General features: G+C 48.5%; 1 protein-coding gene across 2 annotated transcripts in view; it reads right to left on the bottom strand.

Annotated features, from left to right (window-relative positions):
* LOC111159088 (integrin subunit alpha 9) overlaps positions 1–27,926 on the bottom strand; it is a 333,563-nt gene that overhangs the window by 266,265 nt on the left and 39,372 nt on the right. The window contains exons 5-12 of one of the 2 annotated variants that reach the window (XM_022521479.1): positions 27,342–27,409; positions 19,045–19,174; positions 16,660–16,745; positions 14,635–14,703; positions 9,944–10,081; positions 7,083–7,188; positions 5,786–5,880; positions 1,712–1,802 (exon numbers count right to left, since the gene is read on the bottom strand). In XM_022521479.1, the coding sequence (XP_022377187.1) occupies positions 1,712–1,802; positions 5,786–5,880; positions 7,083–7,188; positions 9,944–10,081; positions 14,635–14,703; positions 16,660–16,745; positions 19,045–19,174; positions 27,342–27,409 (783 nt within the window). The remainder of the gene's footprint in view (positions 1–1,711; positions 1,803–5,785; positions 5,881–7,082; positions 7,189–9,943; positions 10,082–14,634; positions 14,704–16,659; positions 16,746–19,044; positions 19,175–27,341; positions 27,410–27,926) is intronic. The other variant, XM_022521480.1, reaches the window with a different exon arrangement.

The following is a 27,926-nucleotide window of genomic DNA, read 5'->3' as shown; positions in this document are numbered from 1 at the left end:
AACAAAAGAACCTGAGGAACCTGTCATTTCTTTTATGAAAAATATAAGAAGTTCAGGGGCGCCTAGGTGGCTCAGTCATTAAGAGTCTGACTTCGGCTCAGGTCACGATCCCAGGGGCCTGAGCTCGAGTTCTGCACTGGGCTCCCCTCTCAGCAGGGAGCCTGCTTCTCCCTCTGCCCCTCCCCACATTCACGTGCTCATTCTCTCTCAAATAAATAAAAATTTCTAAAAATCTTAAAAGAAAAAAATGTAAGAAACTCCCATACATCATGAAGCGTGAACCCACCTGCTCACAGAGAACGTGCGTCTCTGCCCACTGCGATGTGGCCTCTGGCCTGGCCCCTAAGTTCTCTGCAGCTCAGTACCCATGTCTCTCACGTGGGGAACACCCCACCTCTACCCACCGGCCGCACTATGGGAGCCATTGTGCACGTGGGAGCATTTTGCATATACATCAGGTATTATTCCAGGACAGCCACAAATTACCCAAAACAAGAAGAATGGCCTTCTCCGACTTAAGCCCATGAGGCCCACAGGAACAAAAACTTCAGCAACAACCCTTTCCTCTCCCCTCCTCCTGGCTCTGTAAGGTTACAAAAAATGATCAAAACTGCTGCCCATAAGAAACTACCAAATGCGCGGCCCTCGTACAGCCCAGCACTGGATCTCACAAGTCCTTCCGGGGCACTTTAAGTGGAAGAAGTACTTCCTCAAAGACAGCAAGAGGACCTAGAATTCCAGGGAAACGCTTCCTGAATTCCAGGAACATTTCAGATTTTTTCAAATTCTCATCTCTCTTTCCTCACCTCACCCCACTCCATCCCCTTCAAACCCCAAAAGAACCACTACCCCCCTGCCCAGGGCATTTTCCCTAAATCAGACAACACTTGGGACTGAGGTGGGAAATGGTACATTTTTCTTCAATTAGCCTCAACCACCATGAGGCATTAATTCACCCTGAAGACAAGGCAGCCAGAACAGTGAGGGTCTGTTTTGTCCATCAGGGAAGGGGCAAGGTTTTCTTTTTTGCTCCAAATATTTCAATTTTCTTGCAGGGGTTAGGAGGTGGGGAAAGTGCTGCCCAGCTCCTTTTTTTCCCCTCTCAAGGGTAAGAGGTCTCTAACTATGCTTAAATATTAAGGAGAACATGAGGTTTCATTATCATTTTTAATGTGGACAGTGCTTTTTTTCTCTTCATTAGAAAGAGCTGATGCCACAGAAATCCTGTTCTTTTTTTTCTTTTTTTATTGTTTCTTTTGATATCAGTCCATCCTTTTGGTGCCGAAACTCTTCAAAATAGATCATTCTAAAACCCCAAAGTAAACTTCAACACCTTAAAATCAAATACCAGGGACGCCTGGGTGGCTGTTGGTTAAGCAGCTGCCTTTGGCTCAGGTCATGATCCCAGCATCCTGGGATCGAGTCCCACATCGGGCTCCTTGCTTGTCAGGGAACCTGCTTCTCCCTCTGCCTCTGCCTGCCATTCTGTCTGCCTGTGCTCGCTCTCTCCTTCTCTCTCTCTCTGACAAATAAATAAATAAAATCTTTAAAAAAAAAAAAAAATCAAATACCAGGCAAAGTATCCCCTCCTATTATGGGAATTTTCCTCATCCCACATAGATGTCACCACAGCTTAACCCAACTGGAAATGACTCTACCTCACACACTTATCTTCTTTTATCTCAGATGCCTTTAAAGAAAAACAGCTTACCAGGATAGCCATTTCCATCCATATCAATGCCTCCTGATATGGACTGCCCAAACATCCGCAGAACCGGACTTATTTTCCGGCCGGACAGCTTCTGAAACAGATAATAGGGAAACTGAGTCACTGGATAGGAGCACAGTGGTGAGTAAGAACGCAGGACTGTTCTACGCAGCTTCCGTTGGATGCTTGGTCCTAGAGCTGTGGAAAGAGAAAACTGTGGTCCTAATTTGATCCTGGGGTTTTTAGCACATGGCCAAAGACCACGCACTCGGTTACGGTAACTTGTCTTCACAACATGTCATTGTTTAAAAATTTTTCAAGCTCAGTGTTCACAAAAAACCCACCTAGACTTGTGTGCTAATGTTTTGACATGCCACGTGAAGTTCAAAATGGATGTTTACTTCCATTTCCAACAGCGGTTCTGTTTTGTTTCCACACAGGTGGAGCTGGCTAGAATTCTAAGAACATGTTTTCCTTAGATCTCTCTACCCAAATATGTACCAAACATGGGCCACCCCTCTCCTTGGAGGTGCCGTCAGTCTTTCCCCGGGGCAGGGGGGGGGCAGGCGGTGAGCACGTCCAGCTGGCAGAGATGGGCACATGGAAACCACCTCTCAACCGAGCTGATCAGAAGACCTACAGGTTCCTGAGCTTTCCATACAGGTGAAACTGTCCTGTCTAGAAAATCTGGAGCTCCAGGTCCTGAACCTTCTATAAACTGTAGGTAATAATAAAAAAAAAAAAAATCAGCCAAAGCCACTCTCTTCCCTACAAGGCAGCCCCCCAACCAGCCAGTTGGGAGTTCACAGCTCTACCACCATAGGGCATCTGTACTTTCATTCATCGTGAAGTTCAGTCTGTATTAACATACGCTGTCTTGGTTCAGGGCTATTTACTGTACAAGTGGCCTACGTCACTCATCATCTACGTGGCGCAGTTCCTTAAAAGATATCAAACTTGCTGAATCAGAAAAGTCCCATTTCCTGGGATCTGACCTGCTTCTTCTTCCCTTTGTTTATACAATCTCTCTGGGGAGGCTTACCTCCCAATGCCCTCACTGTGGAAGATAAGAAAATGCTTTGTTTTCATGCCATACAGCACAGCACAACCCCTATCGGAACCAGGTTTACAGATAGGCAGGGGCTCACTGTGGACTTTCTTCCCATATCCTTTTCCTTACTGAGTCATCCAGAGAAGTCATGAGCATGGGAAGAGGGAGTTTCCATAGAATCTACAGATGGAGAGGCCAGGGACCAACCCCCGCCCCCCATCACCCGTCCCGGGATCCCATCACTGCAAATAACCTTCCACTTGCCATCTTCACTTAAGCCGTCCAACAGGAAATGTGCGAGCATCATGGTACAAATCAGAGCACCAGCAAACGCTGAAATGTTCCTTGCTCGCAGGCAGAGCTCCACATCCCACGCGGCTCTGTCTAAACAAACATGTACGTATGTCTATTTCCTAAAAACCCCATGTTGAGGCAGGCCAGCTCAGCTCCACAGTCTAACGATGCTAGCAGCAGCTTGCCCTGGGTCTGCATTTCTAAGCTCTGCGGCGGCTGGGACAAGGGGGAAGAGTGAAGGGGTGGTCCATTTGGCGGTGGCGATGCCGGCTTAAGTTATCCCACAGACATCTGCAGGCCATTAGGCCATAAAGCCAGGAAGATAAGTCTGCTCAGTGCTAATAACCCTAAATGAAAACCAGGAGCCTTGGAAAACCTCCGCCTGCCCAGGTTTATAGGCAGTGTCCTTATGGCAAAAGAAAGATCACAGGGGCCGCCCTGACGTGCCCTGGGGGCTCTCAAATTGAGAAAGGCGCACAAGGATCTTAAAATCAACACTTTTCCTGACAAGCCCAAGAAAGAAGAATGAGTTAAAGAGTAATGTGGACGAACTTCAGCCCTGATCTCACAATTTATCCGGCAGAAATAAATACCAGTCTGGGCCAAAGAAAAGCAACTCCTTTGCCCAGAGCTGTTTCTGATTTCTTCCTCGGGTTCACCCGCACAATGCCCGCTCTGTCCAGACCGCAGCCCTGAAGAATACGTTGTTGAAGGGTTTTTCTTTTTTCCTTTTAAATCACTGACCTTATCATATACATATTAGTAGCTTGGAAAAGTATAAACGTACTTGTTTCTCCCTTTCTTTCTTTTTTTTTTTTCTCCTTAAGTGCTCCAAACCACTTCTCTTTGTCAAGGCTAACGAGCCTCCCTGCGTGCTGACAGAGGCAGGACGAGTCTAGCTGCCGATCCCTGCTTCCTACTGAAGACACTCCATGCTAACCACAAAATTTGTCCTTCGGTTCCCTGCAGGGATTCCACCCAGCAACAAAACAAAACACTGGAAGGCTGCAGGAGGAGGGGAAGCAGGGGTCTTTGACAGGTTGCCTCTCTGTGTGATTCGCTTCCAGGGTCTGGGAACAAGCTTCCAGGAGGAAGTGTGGACAGTGACCCCGGCGGCTGCTGGAGGACTGGGCTCCCTGGATGACTTCCCACTTGTCATGTCGTGAAGAGGGTCCCTAACTCAGACCACAGATGCCCCCCTGACACGGATGTGGCCCCCAACCTGTGCCCAAAGCCCTCTTCCTCCTGCCATATCGGCTGAGTCACCTAAGAGCTCCCTGTCCCCGTTATTCATTTCTAATGAGAAGAGGATGGTCTGAGTAGACCAGGCCCCTTGGAGTATGTGTGCTTCGGAGCAGGATAAGTTTCCACATTTCTATGTTTCTCAGGTGAGCTTCCCTGAGTGTTCCCTCCTCCAGTGTGGGGACAGTAACAGACAGTAAGTAAACTTGGCTGGGAGTCAAGTTTCAGGATAGCCATACTGCCACTTACTAGCCAGAGACCTTGGGCAAGCGAAGTCACCTGGGCTGGAGGCACCTCAGGAAGACAGGTGGACAGTAAAGGCACCATCTCATAGGACTAGGACAAGGACTAAAGAAGAGAGCGGACTGGTGCCCCCTCTCTACCCTCTGACTCACGTGGGAATCACTGAGCTGGGCTGGCCCCAGCAGAGAGGGTGCAGGAAGCTGGCGACAAACCAACCCTCACCCTCTAATCAGCTCATTTTTATCTGCTGCAAGAAGAACAATTATGAATGCACGGACTGAAGTCCTGTTTATGGACTGGCTCTTAAAACCCACTTGTAAAGTCTCTTTCTTACCTAGAGACTTCAACACATGAACAGGTTTGGACACTTTCCTAATACTTTGCTTTATAGAACACTTTCGGAACCTTTTGCAAGAACGCGACTCAGTTGGAAGTTTGGTTTCCTTAGAGACAATCGAGACAGGAGGCCAGCTGCTTTGTGATGAGAAGTACAAGCATGAGTAGGAAGTGGTAAGCACATAAGAAGCACTCGGCAGATCGATATTTGCTAACTCGAAGTTTCTCCACTTGTGCTCAGTCCCTTTCTCCCACTGACCCACTCACTGGGAGAGTGACACAGGCCTGTGCCACTCCAGACAGAAACATCCCCAAATATCCTGACGATGCTTCTGTCAAGAGAGTGACTTCCTTTTTTCCCAGGGGCTGGGCCTGATACCATCAGCAAGATTGAACACCATGCTGATATGGCAAAAACAGAACCCACCACTTCCACGTTTCCAAGTCTGGGGCTCAAGGCCAGAGTTTTGACAGCTCCTCACAGCAATACCACTTATACCAATCAGCCCTATGACAGCTTTTAAACCCCTCCTCCGTGGACCGTTGTCTAAGTGACATTTTACAACGTATTCCTTTGGCTAGCACTGATGATTGACAAAGGAGTAACTAAAAGAAAAACTCTTCTTCTTCAAGAAATAACTCCTAATGTGGGTCAGGGTGTGGATATCGTCTTTCACGGGCAGAAGGCCTCCCTGACGGAGAGCACACTCAGGAGTTTCTGAACATTAAGTTTTTGTACTTAATAAGCAATACCAATCGTCTCTGTCTTTCACTGGAGGGCGGGAAAGTTGACAGGAGAAACCATGTTGTGTTCTCCTCTGTACCCCAGGGTGTGGTATAGACTAAAGTTTCCCTACATATTTGTCAGATGAATATATGGACAGTTACCACATCATTCTCACAGCAATTACCATTGAGTACTGAGGGACGATCCCACCAACATCACCATGATAGATATAGACGGCCCCGGAGAAGTCGTCCTCCTTGGGTGCGCCAATGGCCACATCTGAGGGAAGAAAAACAGCTGTGGGTTAGAAAGCCATATGGAGTAATATAAGGAGTTTTCCTAATTCCTGCCATCATTTGGGTCCCTCCATATCAGAAATTTCTTGGTTGTAGGTTGTCCAGGCATTAAGCTAGACATACCATCTCTTAGCAGGGAAGAAAAGCAAGGGGGGGTAGAAAGGAAATTATTGAAGCTTAGAAGGGTTTAGTTTCAAAAAAGTTCCTACCTCATCCTCACAGAAAAAAACCATTGACCCATCCAATAAGAGAAATGCAAATATAAACCACCCACCCAAATTTCTGTCAGGGGAATTCCATAAACTATGGTTATTGCATAACTGAGAAAGTCAATTCATTCCCAGAGAAGGGACTTATATAAAATGGCATTCACTTCCCAAAAAAATATGGTTACCCTCACAAACTGACAGCCCCTGGAACAAAGCCGAGATCTTCCTTTCTTTTCTTTGCTTCTAACAAAAGTCATGTGTTTGCAGAAGTGAGGTCAAGGGTGCGGGACCCATGCTCACACGACCTCAAGCCAGGATCCTCTCTAGTCAGGGTTGTGAGGGTATCAAAGGAGCCTGAATGTCTGGTCTGAGGCAAGAGCTGCCCCCCAGCCTGTCCCCCACCTCAGCTGTCCCCCTAGTGACGTGGGTCCCACAGGTCCTAATGTCTATGTACCGTGCATACAATAAGCAGAGACAACACTGAACAGACCAGAAAGAGAGGCCAAGATACTGTGAAGGAATCTGCAGTCCAGACAGATCTTGACATCAGGTACACATAGCCCCACCCTCTTGGCAGGGACACATTCAAGTCCATCCCCTTGCTGTCACTCTTGGGGCTGAGAATGTCTAAGTCCCTCCACACTCATGTACTAATAACGCAGTAGACCCTTAGAGTCTGAGACACAGGGACTGGTGGCGGGAGGAAGCCAGGCCAACATGTCTGCAGCAAGAAGCCCCCGTGGCCCAGCCCTAGGACCCCTCGCACGGCCAACACACAGCCAAGAACTTGAGGCTGCTGAGAAGGTACCACATGGAAGCAGAAGTGCAGCGGGCTCAGAGCCCAGCCCTGAGTGTCTGCATGGAGAACATCTTCTCGAAGGGCACCCCTCCCTGCAGGGGACTTCCAAGGGGGCAGGCAGATCCAGTAGCACCTCGTGCCAGGGCGAAGGCAGAGTGCAGGTACCAGCTCACTGACCTGGGAACCCGTCATCATCAAGGTCACCTAGGCTGGCAATGCTCTCCCCAAAGTGTGCGTTGTAGGCGCCATCGCCACTCAGGGCCAGCTGCTCCTCCAGGGCTCCCTGGCAAACAGGACGGAGGAAAAAATGGAAAACAAAACAAAACCAGAACCAAAAAAACCCCCAATACAACCAAAGCTCCAAACACCACTGGAGCACACCCATCGACAGGAAACACCTGGGCAGCATCACGGGCACCCAAGCTTCTCTCTCCTGGTGGCAAAATGAGTCCCTTTCACCTGTGCAGCAGGAGGGTCTCCCACAGCCTGAGATGCCTTTTAGAGGGAAGAGGATTCTCATGTTGGCCAAGGACTCCATCTCCCCTTTGTCCTGACGCTCCACAAACCTCCCTACCCACAAACCTGTTGCCACAAAATCCTCTCAGCTGCTCTTACCCTTTGTTCCAAAAGTTGTTTTACATGGGCATGCATACTTCTATTTTCTTCTCTCCTATCCCTTGTAGTACAAGTTTACAAAGCTGCTTTGCAAGGTGCATGTGATCAGTAATAGTGACAGAATCATCATTCAGAAAACCCAACACCCAGTAGAGTTCTCGGCGAGGAAAGGGGTGGGGACGCATACAACTGTGCCCATTATCGTGTGGCTCAGATTTGGATTTTTTTTTTTTAAGATTTTATTTATTTGACAGAGAGAGATCACAAGTAGGCACAGAGGCAGGCAGAGAGAGAGAGAGTGAAGCAGGCTTCCTGCCGAGCAGAGAGCCCAATGCAGGGCTCGATCCCAGGACCCTGGGATCATGACCTGAGCTAAAGGCAGAGGCTTTAACCTACTGAGCCACCCAGGTGCCCCCAGATTTGGATTTCTTGAGCAAACACCACCCAAGAGAGGGAGGGGGGGTCAATGGTGTATGGTGGCAGTAAAAGCCATCTAAGGATATCCACTGTACCCCAAATCACTAACATGTTGGTATCAGAGTATTAAAATACAATCTGAGATTCTGAGGCAGAAGAAAGTCGAAGCCTGACCCAGTGTAGAGGTACTCTGAACCCACTACACACCCACAAGCCACCCCAGGGAGTGTCTGGCTTTAGATGGGACCTTAGGATTCTACCCACTTTACAGATGAGGAAACTGAGCCACTAATTTTAGGCTATTTGTCCACATGGCACAGACTAATAAGTGGAAAAAGCAAGGTCCAAGTCCATCTATCCAAAGTCATCATTTTCCCAATCCTCTGCACTGCTTCATGATCATTCATCAGACAGGGGGAGGCCCAACAGATACCATGCCCTGGTACTAAGGGTAGCCACATGACATGAAGCTACATTGGTTGGGGGTTGGCCGGTATGGGCACCATGTGTCTGGGGGAGTTTTCCAGCTCCAAGATTCCACACCATGATTCAAACACACTGACAAGCTATTACGCTGGTCTCCTTACTGCCTGACAAGTTCATACCTACACGAGTACTTCATTCTCCTACAAACAGAGTAGCCGGCAGCCACCAAATGTTGCTGTTCTCATCTCCATAATGACCACCTCTTTTCTCCCCACACCTGCCTGTCCCTTTTCCTGGAATGTCAATGGGGGTGTGTCAAGTGTTACTCAACAGGTCCCAGGAAGTACATTTGTTCCCAGGTTTTAGATCCATTTTCTCAAAGTGTTTTTAAGCATCTAAGAAAGCCCAAGGCTCTAACGTTCCCTGGGTCCTCTTCAGATGGCTTCCTTTCTTCGTGACAGCTGTCCACCTAGAGTCAAACACTGCTGCCCCTCCAACTGGATGAGTCATCCAACTAGGATAACTAGCATCTTCTTCACTGCTTAAAAGGATTTTTTTTTTTCTATGAAAGTATTACATTCTTGCTCTTTGGATAAAGATAAAACTAAAAACTTACCCAAGCCTTACCACCCACAAGGATCTATTATGAACATTCTCTATGTGTTTTGTATATTTTTTAGAAGTTGTTTGTATAGGAAGATTTTATCCCACTTTTCACTGATTACTTTACAAGCATTTTCTCATGTTTGGTAACAAAATTGATGAATTTAACTCTCTTCTTGGACACTCTTAATTCTAGATGCCGAAAAGATTCTGCTTTCTCATTGGTCTCCCGCCTCCACTGGGGCATTGCTTCCTCTCCCCTCCCTGTCCCCATCCCCTAGCCCCCAACTCAGCTGCAGAGGGCCAGAGGCATCTTTCTAATGTCATCGCACCCCTTTCATGGTTCTGCAGGCTAAGGAACATCATGATCACAGCCCTTAGCCACTGCACCGGCCCAACCCCAGAACTTAAGTGGTCCTGCTGCCCCAGCCCTCAACCTGTTTGCCCAGCTCCCAGCTCAGCTCTTTCCATTTGCCTAGCTCCTACTCCTTCAAGATTCTGCCCAGCCACTGCACCCTCCAGGAGCCCCTGGCTCATGTGTACATACTTCCGGGTAAGCAGCACGACTCCCAGAGAGCCAGCTGGCCTGGGTTCAAATTCTAGCCCACTGCTTCTAGCTGTGTGCCACAGGCCTCATTTTTAATCTGAAAAATGGGGGCCCCTGATACTATGTGCACATTATGTGGAAATCATTTCTAGAAAGCAGGAGGAAGAGTTTCAGGTACAGAATAAACACTCAAAATCAAACAACTGATGTTGTGATTTTTCTCAATCCCTGTATGTCTGCAGTGGTAACACTGTGTCCGGCTTTCCATTAATGGCATGTTGAGCTTTCTGAAGGTAGGAAGCACATCTTTTCACTTCCTCCAGGTAATGGGGCCCAAGGCATGGCCCAGAGCGGGGCTGCTCCATCACTCCTCACTGGACAGATGTCCCTCTCCCACACCCATCCACCTGGTGCCCAGCAGTGTACTCACATTTCCTCTGTTGATGTAGACGGTGACCTGCCCCTCGTCCCTGATCTCAGAGAACATGGGGGCCCCCACCAGCAGGTCAGAGAGGCCATCTGCATTCAGGTCAACTGCGCATAAGGAGGAGCCGAAGTAAGAGCCCATCTGCAACCAAGTCGAGTTGCAACAAAGCGTTCAGTGCGTGCCCTCACACAGGAGGCCCTCGCTTGCCTCTAGCCCACAGCTTAACACGCTCTTGCCCCCAAGCCCCTCAGCACTGCGATGGCTATGCTGTCCCACGAGCCAGAAGTGAAATCCCTGACTCCCAGCAGCGGCGCTGGACCCCAGTCCTCCTGAGACCGAAACTCACTGGCTCAGAGGCTCCTGCCTTGGAGCCCTCCCGGGGGAAAACAAGTGGACCGATCCAGGAGAATAAGATATGGTTTTTAAAGATGCAAGCTGAGGTTACAAAACAGGTTACAAGCATAGTAAATGTACCTCCTATAACAGATATTTGACAGGGCTAACCAAGGAGGAACATGAAATTTCATTAACACAAGGCAAGCTTGAAAAGGGTTGGGGGATGGAGTGACTCAGTGATGGGTACTAAGGAGGGCGTGTATTGCACGAAGCTCTGGGTGTTATATGCAAACAATGAATCATGGAACACTGCCTCAAAAACTAATGATGTACTGTATGGGGACTAATAAAAAATAATTGAAAAAATAAATAAAACAATGATATCCCTTTCGGTAAGTTAAGAAAAAAAGAAAAAGAAAGAAAGAAAAGAAAAAAGAAATGCTACATGGGGAAATAAATTACCCTTTCCCAGGCCTGCACAGAGCTAAAGCCAACCAGGAAGGCATGAACTCAAGTGACAGGGAAGGGTACGACCCCCAAGACTATGTAATGGATGCGGGAACACGGCCAGGTTCCACTGGCTCTTCTTGAATCAGAGCTTAATCCAGTGCCTATTATCGTAAGTCAGGGGTCTCAAACTCAAACGCCAATGGGATCCAGGCAGGTGACAGAACAGGTATAAGAAAAAACAAGTAACACTGCAAGTATGCTCCGGGTGGCAAGAGATGCTTGGCTTCAGGGTCTAACAGGCAATAGGGCGTGGTAGGGACTGTGGCCACCTGGGGCCCACAGAGTCAGCTCCTGAAGTCAACTGCTACTGTGGGGAGGCCGACCCAGAGAAGACCAACCTTCCTGTTTTTCAAGAGAAGCCCAAAATCCAAAATTTTATTTGAGGGGTCTCGTTCTAAAATGCGGACAACTCGTTCATAAAAAAAAAAGAAGAAACAAACATAGCAGGCAGGCCAAACAAAAAGTTTCACAGGCTGCATCCTTTCCAAAGGCTGCCAGTTTGCAACCTCTGTTGGAAAGAAAAAAAAAAAAAAAAAAAGCCATTCTTTTTAAAATAAATGTTTTCAGATAAAAGGGCTCTGGTTCTGCTGATGGGAACAAGCATTTTCTTTCGGAGCTGGTGTTTGTTGGCTGCCGCCCTGGGGAGTGTGAGAGAGGTGGAGGGCACTCTGGTCCATTTCCTGCAGTGAACCCAGGGACAGGAGCCCCTCCCCAGTCACACATCACTTGTGCTCAGTGCACCCCGCCCTGCCAACACCCACTCCCAAAGGAGAAGGGTGTGGGCAACGCTGGGATTCCCAGCAGAGACCATGCCACCAGTCACTAATTCAGCGGCCTTGTCAATATATCCAGACTTCAGTAAAACAAAGAAGCTGGTAAGACCCTCACAGAGCCCAGAGGACTCTCTGGCTCTGCCTCAGGGGAACTATTTGTTTCATTCCAATGGGCTATTTAACTTGGCATCTTCATCGGTGTTCAATCAGAAATCCCTGAACGTGAAGTTTCTTATCTAAGTTTTGACATGCAAACCTTTCAGATACCTCCGTTAACACAATAAAACTCCTGTATGTGGCAAGGACATGCTGTGTGTGTGTGTGTGTTGGCAGGAGAGGGGGTTCTTTGATCGAAGTTCTCTCACCTGGAAATGCAGATTCATGTGTCTATATTAACATCTGGATTGGGCACATACTGATAACTTCTCGGATGTACGATATGAAGGATGTCAACCGCTAAAAACTGGAACTTTAGGGTTTTGTTGTTTTATTTTTCATATGGCAAGGCCAGGAGACAGTACTATCTGACCAAACTCAGGCCAAACAAAAGCAGAAGTGGACCAGTGGTCAACGGAGTCAGAACCCACCCCACCATGTGTGTGGGTCCAGACACAGGGGTAAAGCTACAGACATCCTTTGAAAGCCTTGGGTCATGTCCTTTCCCTTTGAATAATGGAGAAGTCAGAGATACTAGAATTTTTCATTTCTTCTTGAAAAAAGCAGAATAAGATGTATATAGAAAGTAATGGTCTTTTTCAAATTCAGAGCACTGATGATGGGGGTAAAGCCAGAAGCCAGAGACACAGGAGGGCAAGAGTGAGTGGCACAAGGAAGGATTGACTCTAGGATGGTACAAAGTGAGGACAAGTGGCCACGGAGCTGGTGGTTGAGACACCTGGCCCTCCCGTCCCTTCCCAGGGAGCCCCAACACCTCACGAGGCCATTCAAGCAGACACACAAGACAGTCTGTCCTGGGACTCCCTGACATGAGGTCCTCACAGTGTGCACAAGTGGCTTCTCAAATGTTTACCTCCCCCACTGCCCACTCTTCAGTCTGTCACCCCAAACCTGACTGCGACCAGTCATAGGTGGGTGGCCGTGTAAGCTGTCACCCACACTGGGAGGTTTTTGAGAAGGAGAGGGCACAATTATAGGCTGATAATTGCACCGGGATGACCAGCATTAACTGGGCCTGCCCCGGGCGCGGGCAGCAGGGGGTGGGGAGAACAGAGGCTGCAGGTGGAAATGAAGGTGAAGACACTCTGAAGACTGAGTGATAGGTGTGCTCCTGCTCGGCACGCCACTTTAGAGTCCTTAAAACACAGTTACGTGATGTGATGGAGGTCGTAACTAACCTCCCCGTGATTCCACCATATATCCACGGGTCAAGTCGTCACGTTGAACACCTTAAGGTCACTGAATTCTATGTCAATTACATCTCAGAAAAGCTGAGTGGGGGGAGATTCCTTTCATTTTATGCTGTCAAGCCCAGGTACGCTTGAAGGGGTGGGGGTCTGGGTTTCCCATCATAGACATCCCTTTATTTATTTATTTATTTTAAGAAAGACCTAAATGTTAGGCTCGGAGGCATTTCCACCCTCCTTGCTCTGGGCCTCTATCACAAACGGCACCGAGTCCTTTCTCGTCTGTCAGGGGTGCTTAGAAAACTTTTACTGCAGAACTGCTCACAGTCTTTTCCAGTGTGGTTGCTTTGGGGGTTTTGGAAATGTTAAAATAACACAGGCCAGTGTGGATCCCAGGGGAATGCAGGGGAATGCAGAGCTGTTCTCAGGGAAACTTCACAAATCTGATTTGGTGATGCATTTATTTTTTTTTGGTGATGCATTTTTTTAATTGAAAAGATTATGACAATTCTCTAGTAAGTACACACATTAAGGCTGTTAAAACTGAAAAAAAAAAAATTCTACTTGTGAGTGGGATTTGGGGAAATGAGAATATTTACCATCAGAACAGTGTGTCATGGTGCCAGGCTTGTGCAGAGCAGGTCTAACCCACAGCAGGACCTGAACTGGGCTGGGGCACGGCACGTGGCCACAAGGCCCACAAAGGAAACAATCGTCTCTCCCCCTTTTCCTAGGGTGGTGGTGGGTAAAACCATCTTCCACCTTCTCCTGTCTCCTGGAATCTCCCTCCCAAGTCCCAGAGTCCTGTGCTTCTTCCCAGAGCTCAGTAAGGCCTCCACACGAAGGCAAGACTCCCAATCACGCACTGGCCTCCCCGCCTAAAGGTGTGTCCTCTGAGAGCAGCCAATCTCCCTAAATGATCCTGCTGGTCTGAGTCACGCTAAGGTGGGCAGGACGGACAAGCCCATGAAAAAACGTGCCTTATTAATCCAGGGACTCTCGACCTGCCTTCATCTCAGACTGTGGGTGCAGCATTCATGGAAACGTGCAGGAAATCAAGAGAGGATCAGGGCCAGGACGAAGACAAGGGAACACACCCAGACAAACCTTGCCCAGGACGAATTCCAAGGCAGCCTTCCCAAGCTATTTATATTTCAAGGTTCTCAAGGGAGCCAAGTGACTTGTGTTTGGTTTACTTTGTGTGACAACAGGCCCTGTGGCAATGGTGGTGGGGGGCTCAGGATGAGAGGAGGGGGGCACCACTGGGCCTGAGACGCCGGAAGAGTGAGAGCCGTTTGCCTACACACCTACTCAGTTAGATTTCATGGGTTTGCCACCCTACTTAACTGCGTGTGATCTCTCTGGGCTGTATGTATAAGAGAGAGGCAGATGGAAGGTCAGAGAGGTAGGAAAAGGCAGACATACAGCAAGTCGTAATTCTGACGACTATCTGAACTATGGAAATCCTTTTTGAACTGTGATGAAACTTGGTCGTGCCCAAGCTCATCTTGCTGCCTGAGTCCTATGACGAGCCTGAATTCCACAATCCGCAGGATCCACAGTGCTGAGGGGGTTAAGCCAACTGCTTGTGGGGCTGCCATACAAACCTAGGGCATGGATAGGGCCTCTACATCCATTTTCTAAAAAGTGAACTGATTCCCTCAGGATGACATCTGGCAAGCAAAAAGAACACCAGTACCCAGAATCTCACCTTTTTACCTGATGCCTGGAATATCTTAATTAAGGTACCCGATCTTCGATCAGCTCTAAAAATATAAACCTATGGAATAAAAAAAAAAATCTAGTTAAGATAGAAGCCATGACCAAAGATATTGAACAGCATCCTCCTGAGACTCCTACTTAAATTAAGGCCAACCAGGCATATGGCAGGTGCTTGTGAGCTGGCTGATAAAGTTCCCCGCACTTCACCAACTCTGCAAAAAAGAGTGTCCTTCCATCCGGAGGCACCATGCCTCTCTACCCCAAAGAGGACCCTTGATGCAGAGCCTGCCAAATGACAGGACTACAGAAGTTCTTTTCCAAGCTGCGTCTTACAGGAACAGCATCCCATGATGTAGGGGAACCAGGGCAGGGGACCATCCTGCGGGGTAAGAAGCCACCACCTTAGTGAGAATGTGTTTGGGCCCTGACACCAGAAATGAACAATCCTGCAGGCCAGAGGTCTAGTCTAGGGCCCCCGGGAATTGGACGGTCACCAACTCCATCAACTACGACCCGTCTTCCCAGCACCTCTCCCATGATCCGACTAAAAGAAGTGTTTTCAGGTTCTTCGCTGTTAGCTGAATCCAGGATTCTGTCTGGTTTTGCCAGTTATAAATACTGTTCTCAGCCTAAGACCTATCTTAAGACAATCACAAGCATCTGCAGGGAACATGATGCAGTCAGACCCAGTCTGTGTAGCTGGGAGAGAAGGAAGCACGGAGACCCCTGCATGGCCGTGAGCCAGAAGGCAGGCTCTGTTACCAACACTGCGGAGAAGCTGGGTCACACGCACACAGCATCTTTCCTGGATCACGTTATCAGCATGGGGACGGCTCTCAGTGCTTCTTCCCTCCACCATGTAGAGGAATTCACGTGACCCTGCAGGACCCACCTCTTTCCTGACTTTATCAGAGTTCATCGGCTGGCCTCCCCCAGCTCAGTGGCCTGTGTTTTTAACTGGTGTCATTCCCCAAGATCCTTTCTCACTAGCAACCATGTTAGCAGGGAGGGAGGCACAAGTTCCAGAAATGAGAGCTGAGGCTCCTAACTCCTGCCTGGGAGGATTCAGGGAAACGATCCTCAGGAATGTACCAGTCAGCTGACCAGACGGACATGTTGACTCAAGGCTCCAGTGAACAGTGGTCTTGTCCCATCTGGGCCTCTCTAAAATCCAGACCCTACTCTCTGAGCCCCTGGAGATATGGCCATACACTATACACTATGCTAAGTCCACTCCTTGGGCTCGGGTCTAAAGATCACTCCCTAGTTCAGATTTTTCTATTAGAGACCGTATGGAGTTAAAAATGCAGGTTCCTGACTCACACAGACCTACCCAATCTAGATTTCCCATACCCTGCAGCTTAAGAATCAGAAAACATAGTTCTTCATACTCTCAGCCCCACAGAGGCCACAATTCCTAAAGGGACCAGACAGATAGCCCTAGATCCATGGGGTATTTCCTACAGCCTGGGCAGATCCTTTAGGAAAACTGACCCACATATCCCCTGTTCAGTCTTTGGACAGAACCAGTCTTGGCTCTAAAACACTGGGGAAGTAAATATGACACTCTAGGTCCCAAGATAGATAAATAAAGTCCCAAAAATACATGAGACGAGACTTAGCTCTATTAAGTCAAAGTCAAAATTGGGAAGGGCTTGGCAGAGTGGAGAACTTAAAGTTGGACAATGCTGGACACCATTTCTTCAGAGGTCGCCATGATGCCAAGGGTCAGTCTTAATAAGCTCGCACACAGAGTCAGCTGTTGAACACAGCTGAGATGACAACGTGCAGAGATTGGAGAGGTCTAGGAGTAGCATTCACTCTCTGATTAAGTTTTCAAGGTTCTCTCAAAAGCTGTTGGAAGGAGGTTGATGGGAGACTCCTCATTACTTCGTCATTTACCTGCCAGCCACCCAGGAGAATGTTCAGATCAATCAGTGGCAAGCCTCTACACCAGGGGCAGCACACTCGCCCGGTGTCTGACCCCATGCTTTCCACAGATTTCTCTCCTCACCTTCCCGATGCCTTCGTCCTGGGGGGCACCTCCTACGATATCAGTGGTGGACGGGCGAGAGAAGGAGCCGGCCGTCACTGCATAGCCTGTGAGGGATGGGCATTAATGGAGGAGAGGATGAGCCAGGGCAAGAAAGAAAAAGATTGATCTGAGGAAAAGGCTTCTCAAGCATCCCTTGCCTGGACAATTACGACCCAGCTATTCTTGGAACGTAACCTCCAAGGGAACAAATTGCATCTGTTAGTCTTCTCCTGCTGAACCAGCTCATCTCACAAAAAGTCAGGGTCACAAAAACACCAGGGCAGGAAAGAGTGCTTTCTGAGGTAGTTTAATACAGGTACTGTGCTAAATACTTCACATTTTTCTTTTTGAGATATAATTTTCATATGGTCACATGCATATATCTGAAGGGTAGAACCCGTGGAGGTGCCCACAGGCACACAGCCATGCGATCACCGCCCAGAGTGAATATAAGTACAGAACCCAAACGAGAAGGCTCCCTCCTGCCTGTTCAAGTCAATGCTCTCCTACGGGAAGCCACTATTCTGTTTCTATCACTATATGTTTCGTTGACCTGTTCTAGAACTTCACTCAACGTAGCACCTGCGACATTCATCCATGTGGAGTATAAGAGCGTCCATTTCCTTTTATTGTGGAGCAACGGTCTACTGTATAAAGAGATCAGAACATCTTTATTCTACTGCTAGGCATCTGGGTTGTTCCCAGATATTCCTACTTTCCTATGAATAAAGCAGTTGGGAACATTCCTGTGCATGTCTTTGGATGCCAGCAAATTTCAAGTGCACAATTCTATAAGGAAGGTATGATTATTTCTTCCATTTCACAGATGTAGGAACTGAGACTAAGGATGGTTAAGTAACATCCTCCAGATAACCCATCAAAGTTCAGATCTAATCTGTGCATCTCCATAGCCTCTGCTGTTAACCACTGTGCCATCTTCTCTCCTAAGAGAAGGCAGAATGAAACTGACAGTAGGGGGATGGGTATGGATGAGAAAAGAATCTGGATGTAAAAGGAATCTAGAAACAAAGGTAAAAGTTGTCTGAGCTTAGTCCAAATGTCTCCTGCTTCTTGAGAGCCTCATGGGCTGGCTGAAAGTTCTTCCTTGGCCAGCAGAGACTTTATGGATGGCCATATGTTCCCCCAAAACTTGTCTTCACCTTCAAACCCTGGTGCTGTGATCACAAGCTGTCTGGATTTGGTGATGACACCATATTGTGATCAATTCTTATTGACCCTGTGGCCTGACCCATTACCAAAGCGCATTATGAGTGATATCAAAGCCTTAGGTGACCTTGAAAGCCCTGTAGCAATAAGGGTCTCTGGTATACACAGGGAGAAGCCACCGGCCCCTCAAGTTCAAAGATCTATCCTGGACCCCAACGCCACACCCAGCAACACTCTTTGAGACTCTGGGCTCAGAAACCACAAGTTTAAGCCCCCACTTTGCTATATACAAGCCACATAACCTTGGCAAGTTATGTACTTCATGGGTAATGATAGTTGCCTCATAAGGTTGTTTCAGGAATGAAAAGTAGCAGCATCCAGAATGATAGCACTTAAGACATGAACTAAGGAAGAGAGCCACACAAACTCTTCAGGACCACAAGCCAAGACAGCCTATCTCTGTCCCTCAATAGTGCAATATAAAGCTTGCCTGGTGGCTGTTAAGTTCTATCTATTTTCTTTCTAGAAGGCTGAAAGAATTGAGAAAATAAGAGAAATATCTCTGAGCCTGTGACTAACCTTCAGCATTATGCTGCCATCTGTCATGTTAATTTCTTTCTTATTATTTTTTTTTTCTTTCAAAGATTTTGTTTATTTGATAGCAAGAGACAGCATAAGCTGGGGGAATGGGGGAGGGAGGGAGAAGCAGGCCCCCACAGAGCAGGGAGCCCAATGCGGGGCTCGACCCCAAGACCCTGAGCCCAATCATGACCTGAGCCCAAAGCAGACACCCAACTGACTGGGCCACCCAGGCTTTCCTGGTTCTTACTATTTCTATTTGCAACTGGTGTGACTAGGAGAGGCCACAGCCAAAGAAATACCATGGAAAACAAGGATTCTACTGCACTCATTTTGTATCTGAACTTAAGTAATTGCTCAAGAAAAAATTTTGCTTCCTTGGACATTCAACTGTCAGCTCTGTAATTAAATCAGTTTTAATTCAGACCCCCTACTTTGTTCTCTACCCGCTGGGTGTGAGGCTCAATGTAAGGTGCCCCGGCTAAGAGTGTACCTAACTAGAACAATGGATGTGAAAGCCAACAACTCTACTTTCCACCAGTAAATGAACCGTGTGTGAGCCAGGTGAGAATCGCTCCCGTGTCCCCTTCTTACCTGTCCCATCCCTGAGCTACTCACCCAGGTAAGTGTACCGCCTGTTCATGATGGCTTCATCATTCAGTTTGAAATAGGTGTTGTCCGTAAGGTTCAGCACTTTGACTGTCCCGGCCCAATAAAATGACCCTGGGGCGCCCATCACCACCAGCTCCTACCGAAGAGAAACCCAAAAGTAAATAAACAGGGAAGGAAGCTGAAGAGGGGAGCAGGTGGTATAATGAGAACCACGGCCACAGCCAACAACTCAAAGATGCCTCACACCAAGGACTTTTTTTGGCTGGGTAATGAAAACTCCATCGCCAGATTCCCTGGTGTTATGGAATCCATCATACACATGGGGTCATCAGGAGTAAGGACAAGCATAACTGAGCAAGAATGAGGAACATACCAGGTCCCTACGCTACCCGTGGATAAGCTCACGCATACTTCCTCATCTCCACAACAGGATCAAATAAGGAAATGACAAATATTGCGCATTGTCCTGAATCGCAGAATTCCAGGAAACAGTGCTCACGAAAAGATGCCACCGCCTCACCCAGCCTGGACCCCAAACCCACCTGCCCCATACAGAGCATAGAGAAAACAATAACCAGAAGCATCTTTGCAAAAAACCGTGCACTGACACTCCAAGGAAATCCCTCCCCCCAGGGCCCTCACTCAGGATGCTCTTCTCAGGAATGACTGTACAGCTTGCTTTTGTGGCCACTGTGGCCCACTGCAAACCCACAACAAAATCAAGAGAGCAGAGAGGCACACCAAGGGAAGGAAAGAGACCCAGGACAGCAAAAGACAGCACTGCTATTAAAAACAGACCCAGAGGGGCACCTGGATGGCCCAGTAAGCTAAGCATCCAACTCTTGGTTTTGGCTCAGGTCATGATCTCATGGGTCATGGGATCTAGCCCCACAGGTTCTATCCCTCCACCCCTCTCCCCACTCATGTGTGCGTGCTCTCCCTCTCCCTAAAATAAATACATTAGTCTTTAGAAAAACAAACAAAACAACAACAACAACAACAACAAAAACAACCAGAAACACAAAGACACAGTGATCTCCAGCATTTGCATTAGGGGGAAATGGCCCTGTACCTTCAATGGGGACAAGAGTTGGTTTGAGTTACAAAACCATCTAATGAGCAGTATTGATGAGAATTTCAAGTACTTCCAAATGAGACACCTGCCTAAGGAATTCAGCATGAATAACTACATGCCTTCACTCATAAGAATAGGCATTGTCACTGGGCTAAAGAAATTTGGAAATGATCTAGGGGCCTCTGGGGGCTCAGTCAGTTAAGCGTCTGCCTTCAGCTCAGAGTCCTAGGGTAGAGTCCCACATCAGGCTCCCTGCTCAGCCAGGAGTCTGCTTCTTCCTCTCCCTCAGCCCCTCCCCCCTGCTTATGCACTCTCTCTCTCTCTCTCACTCTCATGTTCTCTCTCAATTAAATATGTAAAACCTAAAAAAAAAAAAAAAAAAAAAGGAAGGAAGGAAAGAAAGTTGGAAATCATCTAAACATCTAACATCTGGCATCCAAAACCACAGTACGCCCATTCAACAGAATCCTGCAGCAGCAAAAATGCTGTAGATGTAACAGCCCTGAGACAGGGCCACGCAGCACTGAGTTAATGGGGACAGGCCAAAAATATGTATACTATGATCACGTTTTATAAAAGGAAAAACAACTGTGGACAGACAGACAAAACAGAGCCCAGAAGGAGAAGCCCCAAACACTTGTGTTTTTTTTCCACTGGGTGACAGGATTACAGGGATCTCTCCACTCCCCTCCCTTCTTCCGTCACTTTGTCGCTTTCTCTTTCTCTTCCTTTTTGTCTCTTTGTCTTTCTCCTCCTTTTTGTCTCTTTCTCTTTGTCTCGTTCTCTTTATCTCTCTCTCATCCCTAAAATTTATTTTGTATTTTTAAAAATTCTACTTTTGTTTTTTTAAATATTTTATTTATTTGAGAGACAGATTGCACAAGCATGGGGAACAACAGGGAGAGGAAAAAGAAGACTCCCCACTGAACAGGAAGCCTGATGCAGGGTTCTATCCCAGGACCCTGGGATCACGGCCTGAGCTGAAGGCAGATGCTTAATTGACTGAGCCATCCAGGTGCCCAAGTGTTTTTCAAAATTCCAGAACAGTGATTAAACACTGACAAGAAAGTCACTTCAGAAAACACACAGTACATTCAAAATGGAGCACACACTGTGTGGAAGCTGTTCTGAGGGGAGGCGCCCACTGCCTCCTTGCATCCACAGGATGGCCCTGGTTTCGGCTTTCATTCCTTCCTTCCCCAACAGGGAATCCCTTCTTTTGATTATCTGGGTTTCCCAAAGTACCTATACTGCAATAAGAAATGATAAAAATTATTTTCCTAACAAAATCATTAATTTTTCAGTCAATAATATTAAGCACCTACTATCATGTATGAAAGCTTATACTTGATACACAGACCAATAAAGTCCCTCTGTAGGACATTCCCAGGGGAAGGCAACATGGAAACATACAAAACAATTTTGAAAAAAGTTCTATACAAATAAAGACAATTTCAGGGGAAACCCCTCAGCCGCACAAAAACCCCAAAGGTGCAGGCCATGCAGACAGGAGACACTAGACCCTGCAATGTCACCGAGACCTCTCAGTGCCAAAGCACACCCACCCCTCCCTTGGCCCCTCGAGTCCCCACACACTGTTCTATTTCAGAAACATCCACCCAGGCTAGCCCTCTCTGCAGAGCTGGCCTCACCACTGTCAGAAGGGGCTGCTTTCCGACAAGTCCCTGAAGGCTAGATCTCGCTACGAGGCTCCTGAGTTTCTATTGACAATATATAAAGTCACCCTGAAGTCCACAGAGCAAATGTCTGAACAAGCCAGAAGCATCTGAAGAGAAAGCAAAGAAAGATCGCATGGGCAGGAGAGCAGGCATGCAACCGTGGTGGCAAGAGGACGAGGCTTTGAACAACTCGTGTGCTGCGGGCCATTTGGGAAAGAACCTTAAGCAGTAGGGTGTGAGCACAGACAGAAGACAAGCCACCAGATCCTGCCTGAATGGCATAGTGCTGGTGATTCAGGAAGGTGGAGACCAGGAAAGACTGTCGAGGAACACTGCATTCAGGTTCTGAGGTCCCAGCCACCCCCACGGGAGCTGTTGGTAAGTTGGCCTCTCTGAAGCAACCCACTGTTCTATAAAAACGTATCACTTCCTGCACTCAGAGCTCATCACTGAAAAAACACAGGTGGTGAGTGCATCCATTCGCTCCTGTCCCCTGTACTCTTCTGTTCTGTGTAAGGGGCTGGGCTAGTTCTAGAAGGAACATTAGACAAATGATTGGTTCATCAGAGGAGAGAGACTTTTTCCTTGGCCTTGAGCTCAGAAAGGAATTTGGAATCCGGTGTCCAAACGCTCAGGGCATGAGGGAACATAATGACCGTTGGCCTTGGTGCCAGGGGCACACACTCACGTGTAGAGCTTCTCCACCTGCAGCTCCTCCTAAACCAAAGCCCTGACCGTCACCAGGGACCTGTAAGGCTCTCTGGGACACCCGGCGGTAGGCACACTGTGTTCTGATCATTTAAATCAATCCAGCATACCAATCGAGAGTTGTATGTCTAATCCATCCCCGTACCCGCTCTCTCAAACATCACAGAGTTTGATAGGACAAGGTAATCTCTCTCCTCAAAAACCTTTAAACCAAAGCTCTGGTCTGTCTTCACTCTCGTCTTCGTGCTCATGCCTCCTTCTCCCTCAGTTCAAACTAGACAACCTGAGGCTGAGCCTGAGACCCACAGGGCTGGGGCAGGCAGGAAAATAGTGTTTTCCTGGAACTCCCGGTATCTGGGTTTCCCATTCACCAGGGATGATGCCTGTGCCCTTTCAGCACTGGTCACCAGTGCCAGGAAAATGGCATCAGTGCCTAGGTCCCCACCACCCAGGAACAGCCAACACAATGGTACACACCACCTAACTCCCATGTGGAATGCCTCCCATAAACAGTGCAGACCTTTTCCCCAGCTGCATTTATTAGCAGAACCTCCAGAGGCACAAGGGTGTGCTTCAGAAGCCTCGGACTTCTCTCACCGCTGCAAGCTGGCACAGGCGGGCAGGGGGCAGAGGCTCACTCGGGATCTACAACAGAAGTCTGCACCCAGACTTCTACCCAGGGTCTCCAGGCTCCCATGGCAGTGCCTCAATGCTGGCAGGTTGGCCCATGCCTTCTCTTGCTACTCACAAAGTATCTGTACCCAGGCTACAAAAATAAATAAAGTTCCCAGGAAGCTCTCCTTTATCCTCAGTGACGGGATGAAACTCACGTGGCATCTGTAGCTCAAACAGCTTTCGTAACCCCTGGGTCACAGACCTTCAGGCACCCCGGGCCAGAGTAATTGGAGGCCACAGAAACATACCCAGCTTGCCTATCCTGTGCAGGGACAGGCTGGCCCGCAGCGAGAGCCAGCCCAAGTAACAGGGTCAGCAAGAGGGCAGGGGAGGGGAGAAGTGCTGCATGACCCCTTCAACCAGATTTCCTGCTCAGCCTCCAACAGCTGAAGTTCCAGAAACAAGAGAGGCAGTGAGTTCAAAGACCTCCTGTTTAGGGAGGCCAAAGCCTAGGGCAGCCAGGACACAGTGGCCGGGTCAGAGGATTGAGCCTCCCTGACACTAACCTCACAACCCCCCATCCATGCACCACGGCCCCAGGGCTATTTGCCCAGCCAGCTCATGCTGAGGCTCCACAGTTCCCAGAGTGTCCTCCTGTCCACAGTTCAATAGGTCCTCCTGTTCTTCTGGTCATCTGGAGCTTACACAGCCCCTGGGCTCCCCTCCACCCATGCCCTTTCTGCTCCTCCCACCAAGCCCTCCTTCCACCCAGCCCCAGTGCCCTGTCTTCCCTGACCTTCCAGCTGCTGAGACCATAACGACATCCCCTCCCTGGAAACTCCTTCTCTCCCTCAGTTCTCCATCAACATCTCTGATGTGTTCTCATTTCTGCAATGAGTCTCCTTTTTTCTCTTCCCACTGTCAAAAGGAGGTGTCCTTCCCACCCCCACCCCCACCTCCATGCTGACCACAGCCAGTCCCCTCTGAGAGGTACTAGAAATGACCAAATCAGAGTTTCCAACTCAGGTTGGCTTCTGTTCCCTGTATCCAAGTATCTTCTAAAAACACCTACAAGCGTCCCATCCATCCCCTCACACTGCATGTGCTGAAAGCCCATTCATTTATCTCTCCCAGTGATTCTTCTCTAGATAGCCTTCTTTCCCCTGGGGCACCCCTGTTCTCCAGAACCCTGCCTCAAAACCTACTTCCTCCATTCCACAGTCCTCAGCCACCCAGCCCACTGATACTGCCTTTATATCTCCCATCCCTCTGGTCGTTTTTTCTTCCTGCCCTGTTGTTTTGTAGCTGGACCACATCACAGCCTCCCACCTGGTCTCCGTCTGGGCCCTCCCACTTTTAAAGCCCCAGGGACCACAGCCCACATGGCCTCTTTCTCCCAGCACTGCCATCCATGGTGTCCGTCACCTGCTTGTGGACTTTCAGGGGTGCTCTGCTGCCTCCCAGAGTCAGACTCTGCTAAACCTTCCAGAGAAATGACAGCCTCAGAGACTGTACAATCTCACCGAGCACAGAGATGGAAGGAGAGTGTGAGCCTGGCATACCACAGAAGGTATTTCAAGTCAATGGGAAGGAGGAGACCTGGTGAGCAGGCCAACAGGAGAACAATCAACTACACATTTAGGGAAACAATGAGGTTTGTTTCTACCATACAATGTTTGCAAAATGAAATCCAAGCTGTATTGAGGAGAGAAATCTTAAAAAAAAAACAAAACAAAACTGTAAAAGTACTAGAAAAGATTACAGGTGCATATTTTGTATTCTTAGGAGAGGGAGAGTCTTCCCGAGAAGTTGAGAATCCAGAGAGAAAATGACTGATGGATTGAAGTAATAGGACTGTGATGGGAGTGCAATAAAGACACCATCAGCCAACTCAGACCGATACGAGAAAAATTTACAACATGTAAAAAGAGATGAGATTAGTGTTAAAGGTATCTTAGAAGTTTCTAAAAATCAGTTAATCAAAAGGAAGAAAAAGTAACAGAACAATGGACCAAGAACATAAACAGGCAATTTCTAGAAAAAAACAAATGGCCAATATTTGAAGAACACTAAACTACACTCATAAGCAGATAAAGGGACATTTTAGCAAAACGAGATGTCTTTATGAGAAAAATTTGTACTGGTGAGAGGCTGTAGGAACGATGACACACAACTGGGGGCCTGTCGGTCGGCAAACATCTCTGGGGTGCAATTTGCCAGGATGTACCCAAATTCAGGTGCTGGACAGCTTTGGCCCCAGCAATTCCTCTGCTACGTTTGTCTTCTGCGGAAACGTGTACTTGTGCACAAAGATGCCGTGTGTGGGGACCCCCAGCCCCATGTGGCCAGGGAGTCCCAAGTCTCTGAGGCTGGAGGAGGGGCATCCGGGAGGCCAGGTAATGGGTGAGGCAGGAAAGGTAGGGAGACCCAGGTGGCCACACAGAGGAGTCTGGATATCACTGTACATATGATGGGAAGACAGAAGGCTCTGAGCAAAGGAGTGCCATGGTATTTTTCTCATCCGGGGAGGGAGCTGTGGCTGCCCTCTAGGAAGAGGCTGCCAGGAGGCAGGGCAGGAGCAGGGAATCGGGAGGGTCTTGTGGTGGCACTCTGGGCAAGACAATGGTCCCCCAGGTTTGCAAGGCAGCAGGGGAGGCAGAGAGAAATGGAGGCCTCTGGGATAGGTTCTGGGAGCACATACAGGAGAGGAAATAGGAGAGGGATCTTGCTCACTGGGGCCTGAGCAGCGAGGACGTTTGGTGGCACCGTCCACCGGGCCTCCCACGGATCTCTATGTAGACAGTCATAAAAACTGTACCAAAGTGACAGCAAAGGGATATAGTGAGAATGAGAGGGAGCAGACAGCGGGGTTAGGGGGAAGCATGTCATGTTCGTTGGTCTGAGAGTGAAAGACAACATTTCTGACTTTTCTACCCTTTCCATGTTGCTTTCTGAGTGAGATGTTGCATTGCTGACTGTCCGCTTTTTAATTTAAATAGCCATTGCAGAAATTAAGGTGGGCAGCTCTGCCCTGGATACTGTAGCTCTCTGCTGTCCTGGAGCAAGAAGAGGAGAGAGAATGTCAGAAAGCCAGGCCCATGGGCCGGGACACAGTGTGGATTTTAATCTACCATGTGATGGGAAGCCGCAGAGACAGGATGACAGGGTTTGATCTGGAAAGATTCCTCAGGCTGCTGTGTAGAAAACACAGGGACGGGGGTGGAGAACAGAGGCGGACTGAGGTGAGGGACATGTTCTCAAGCTAGAAAGGCTGCGGCTACACAACACTGTCAATGTACTAAATACCACTGGACTGTTGGCTTCCCAATGGTCAAAATGGTCAATTTCATGTTATGTGTATTTTACTACCAAAAAAATAACAGATGCAGGGAGACCAGTTGAAGACCAGAAGACCTCCAGGTGATGACAAGGACTCTTCCAGAAGGGTGATGTGGTGGGCAATTAAAACTGTCACATTTGGGATATGCTTAGGAGGTTAAAAGAATAGGACTACAGATGAATCAGAAATAAAAGGTACTTTTTTGTTTGGGCCTGAACAACTCCACGGATGCCTGAGCCACTTACAGGACCTGGCATGGAACACTGCACATGGCAGATGATCGAAAGATGTTCGGGAAATGAGGGGCTGATGCGAAGGGTGAACTCACAGTAGGTAAGAATCACTTAAGAACCATCCCTAAAGTTGTACCGTCCGGCCAAAGATCGTGGTGGTACATCTGTGAAGGTACAGAAGTATTCAAGTCAACTGTCCTTTGGAATTTGGAAAAGAGGCTGGCTGAGTTATGTATGAAATCATGAAGTCTCTCCACGTAGGGAAGAACGCTAGGAGGGGATGTTTAATACACCCTCCTCAGTGCCAGCAACGACACAAACTTGATTGAGCACCACCTCACCAGCGCCCCTTTGAATCAGTTCCTTCCCTGGGGCTCAGGGTCCAGACGACTCCTTAGAGAAACTGTCTAAATAGGTTCTCCTCCAAATGAGCCTGCTCACGCCCCCCCGCCAACCGTGGTCTCCGGCCAGGAGGAGCCCCACCAGCATCAGTCACCTTCCTTGGATGTCACATCCAGGGACCAGAATCTACTCCCTCCCAGCTCGAGTGTGTGGGGCCTCGGCAGCTCCATCTGAAGGAACTACTGAGACCATAATCTGCCAGGCAACCAACATTGGCAAGAGAGCAGAAACACCCAAGGGGCGACACCCACCTCAGTGAAGAAGCCCGCTATCCCGGCTTGGCAGGAGCCATGTTCCTCTCCGTACTTCTTCTTGTACTCTAGAGGGGAGGGAAGGAAAGAAAAAAACCACAGCCTCGTCAGTGTGTGCCGGTCGTGTGGAGGGGCCGCCGAGTGTGCTGGCCACTTCCCCGTGCATGGCTGCGGGCTGGGCCTGGGGACGCCTTCCAGACCGGGGCGTGGAAGGAAAGTCTCCGGAATCCACCAGACCTCAAAAATCCAGGCTCTGGTGCCATCAGGCCGGAGACAGCCAAGAGCCCCAGTGGACTCCCTCCACACCTGTGGGGGAAGAGCAGCAGCAGCCATGGTGATTAAGTGGGAGGCCAGTTACGATTATTTCATTTACTTCAGAAAGGATGGAGAGCCCCAGTAGGAAAAGGAGCTGAAAACATGACCCTGTGTGGAGTCCTCTGGAGGACAACCAAGCCGCCCAATGTGACGCCCCACAGAGCTGGAGGCAAGATGATTCCTGCCATCCAAGTAGACAGCAGCCAACGGAGCCTGGGGCTACAGGAAGAGGATCCCCGCTAGACCTGCTCCGGCACTCAGTTACACCAT

This window comes from Enhydra lutris, unplaced genomic scaffold (assembly GCF_002288905.1).
Source record: "Enhydra lutris kenyoni isolate GAN:26980312 unplaced genomic scaffold, ASM228890v2 scaffoldscaffold66, whole genome shotgun sequence".
In the NCBI taxonomy this organism is placed as follows: domain Eukaryota; kingdom Metazoa; phylum Chordata; class Mammalia; order Carnivora; family Mustelidae; genus Enhydra; species Enhydra lutris.
Note: the sequence above shows the minus strand (reverse complement) of the source record. Positions and strands in the feature narration are given on the sequence as shown.